The sequence below is a fragment of the Cynoglossus semilaevis genome, chromosome 1 (genome assembly GCF_000523025.1).
Source record: "Cynoglossus semilaevis isolate Cse_v1.0 chromosome 1, Cse_v1.0, whole genome shotgun sequence".
NCBI lineage: Eukaryota > Metazoa > Chordata > Actinopteri > Pleuronectiformes > Cynoglossidae > Cynoglossus > Cynoglossus semilaevis.
Window position 1 is genome coordinate 792806 of NC_024307.1, and position 2133 is coordinate 794938.

General features: G+C 44.3%; 1 protein-coding gene across 5 annotated transcripts in view; it reads left to right on the forward strand.

Moving 5' to 3' along the window:
* Nucleotides 1-2133, forward strand: part of pax1a (paired box 1a) — a 9462-nt gene that overhangs the window by 1472 nt on the left and 5857 nt on the right. Inside the window, exon 1 of one of the 5 annotated variants that reach the window (XM_008329196.2) lies at nt 1859-1879. The exons of the other annotated variants lie outside the window; for them this stretch is intronic. Coding sequence (XP_008327418.1) covers nt 1876-1879 — 4 coding nt within the window. The 5' untranslated portion in view covers nt 1859-1875. Of the gene's footprint in view, nt 1-1858; nt 1880-2133 lie in introns of those variants that run through there. 5 annotated transcript variants of the gene reach the window in all.

Genomic DNA, 2133 nt, shown 5'->3' on the forward strand with positions numbered 1-2133 from the left:
ACCTCCAACAGTTCTGATTCCTGGAGAACTCGAACAAGAACCGCCGCGAATCTAGAGGACAGACAATGACGGACAGGAACGGACTCCTTCACGCGCGCTCCTCCACCACTGACACTGGAGAGGCTGGTGGGCACAGTGTTGGAGGAGTGAGGGGCGGGATGGGTCGGTGTGAGGAGGGTGAGGAGGGTGAGGAGGGTGAGGACGCTGCACCCTGTTACCGCTGGGTCGACCGTTACGTTTTTACAAGTGACATTTTGCGAGCGTATAAAAAAGATGGTCCAAAAAAAATTAAAAAAAAAAAAAAAAAAAAAAACTCACAGGAAACCGAGAACCCGCTGTGAGAACACGAGTCTGTGGAAACAGTGGATTTCCGAAATATATTCTGTCACGGCTCCAATCAGCGGAGGGTTCGATTACACAAGGCCGTCACGCAAACCTGCAGGACCGTGGGAGAGAATTAAAAAATAAATAAATAAAAATCAGTATAAAATATTAATGAATCCAAAGTCATTTAAATCTGACATTGACCTTTGTGGAGCGACGTCACTACGTCACACTGCGTGGTAACCTGCTCTGAAACACAGCAGGAGTAAAATCAAAAGTGTTTCAGGTATAAAATAAATACACGATCACTGAAGGTGTTGTTGGTACAAAACCGGAAGTGTTTAATTGTTGTGATGACGTACCTATGGATTGATTGACTCATTGCCGAGTTTTTAAATTGTTTTTTGAAAAAAAAATGAAAGAAAAAGAAGAAGAAATTTCACTCTTGTTCCTTTACGCACGTTTAGGAAATACCACCTTAATTAAGACCACCTTTAGATCCACCAACATTAGCTCAAAAGATCTGAGGGCCACAGTTTAATTACAAATACTGTAACAACTGCACTGACTGAGAGAGTCATGAACTCGTGGTTACATTTTAATTACCATGAAAATAAATGAATAAATCAAAGTTTTTCTCCTTAGATTTTCCGCTACGTCAGCGCTACGTCTAAAAAAAAAGTTACGACGTGAAACAGCGTAAAACATAGTTTCCTAAACTCTACTAGCCCAACAACTTAAATACTTGTTGCATTTGCGGGCCAGATGTGGAAGGTTCACGGGCCAGAAGTGGTCCCCGAGCCGGGAGTTTGAAACCCCTTGCACCAGATAACACGGTGTGACGTTCGGTGACTTGGATAACTGCACCTTGGGGTAAAAGTGTGGGGTTTAAATACACACCACCAGACACATATTGACATAAAACATATATTTTTATATGTGTCATGAACGGTTGACTCCGCACTGACAGATGCGCGTGCACGTCCGCGCGCCTCATCACCGGGAGGGCCGCTCGTTATTACAAGGAAACGTTTCCTTTTCTGCCACTTCCCTTTATGCAGCAAAAAAAAAAAAAAAAAAAAAAAATTCAAGGAGGCTGCGCGGCTCCGACCGGATGGGCTTCGTATTGGCTGACAGCGCCTCCAGGCGGGCAGCCACCAATGAGAAGGCAGCACTGGCTCGGCGTATAACTGCTGGAGATTGACGTGGAGGACGCGTCAAATGAATCCCGGTGAAGTCCGGACTCTCGCGGACAACTTCAATTGGCTTTGATCGGATGAAGAGCGCTCTGGTGCCGCGGTGCTGTCACACAACCACGGGGACGCGCTGCAGTCGGAGCCGGAGATTTTAGGAGGTCCTGTCTCTTCTGGGGCTCGGTCCTCTGCAGCTTCAGACTCCCCCCTCTCCGTCCCCCCTCTCCGTCCCCTCTTTTCTTCTTCTTCTTCTTCTTTCGCTCGGACAAGTTCAGCCATTTGAAGAAGCCGAGATTTTTTTTTTAATTTTTGTTTTTGTTTTTTTTTATTTAACACCATCATCTGAAAACAGACACAAATGGGTAAGGCTGACTCTGGACCTTCACTGACCGGGGGCTCGTGGACGTGAACGCGGACGCGATTTTGTTTTTTTAACCTCCAAACTTTCATATGCGCAAAAACTCTGACGTCGAGTTTATTTATTTTTTTTAAATCGCATTTCTTTTCTTCAAACTCTGCTGTAAATATATATATATATATATATTTTAAAAAATCCTTATTTGAGGACGTTTTATTCCAAACGCTCTTGTTGTGGATTTCGCCATGTTTTTTTTTT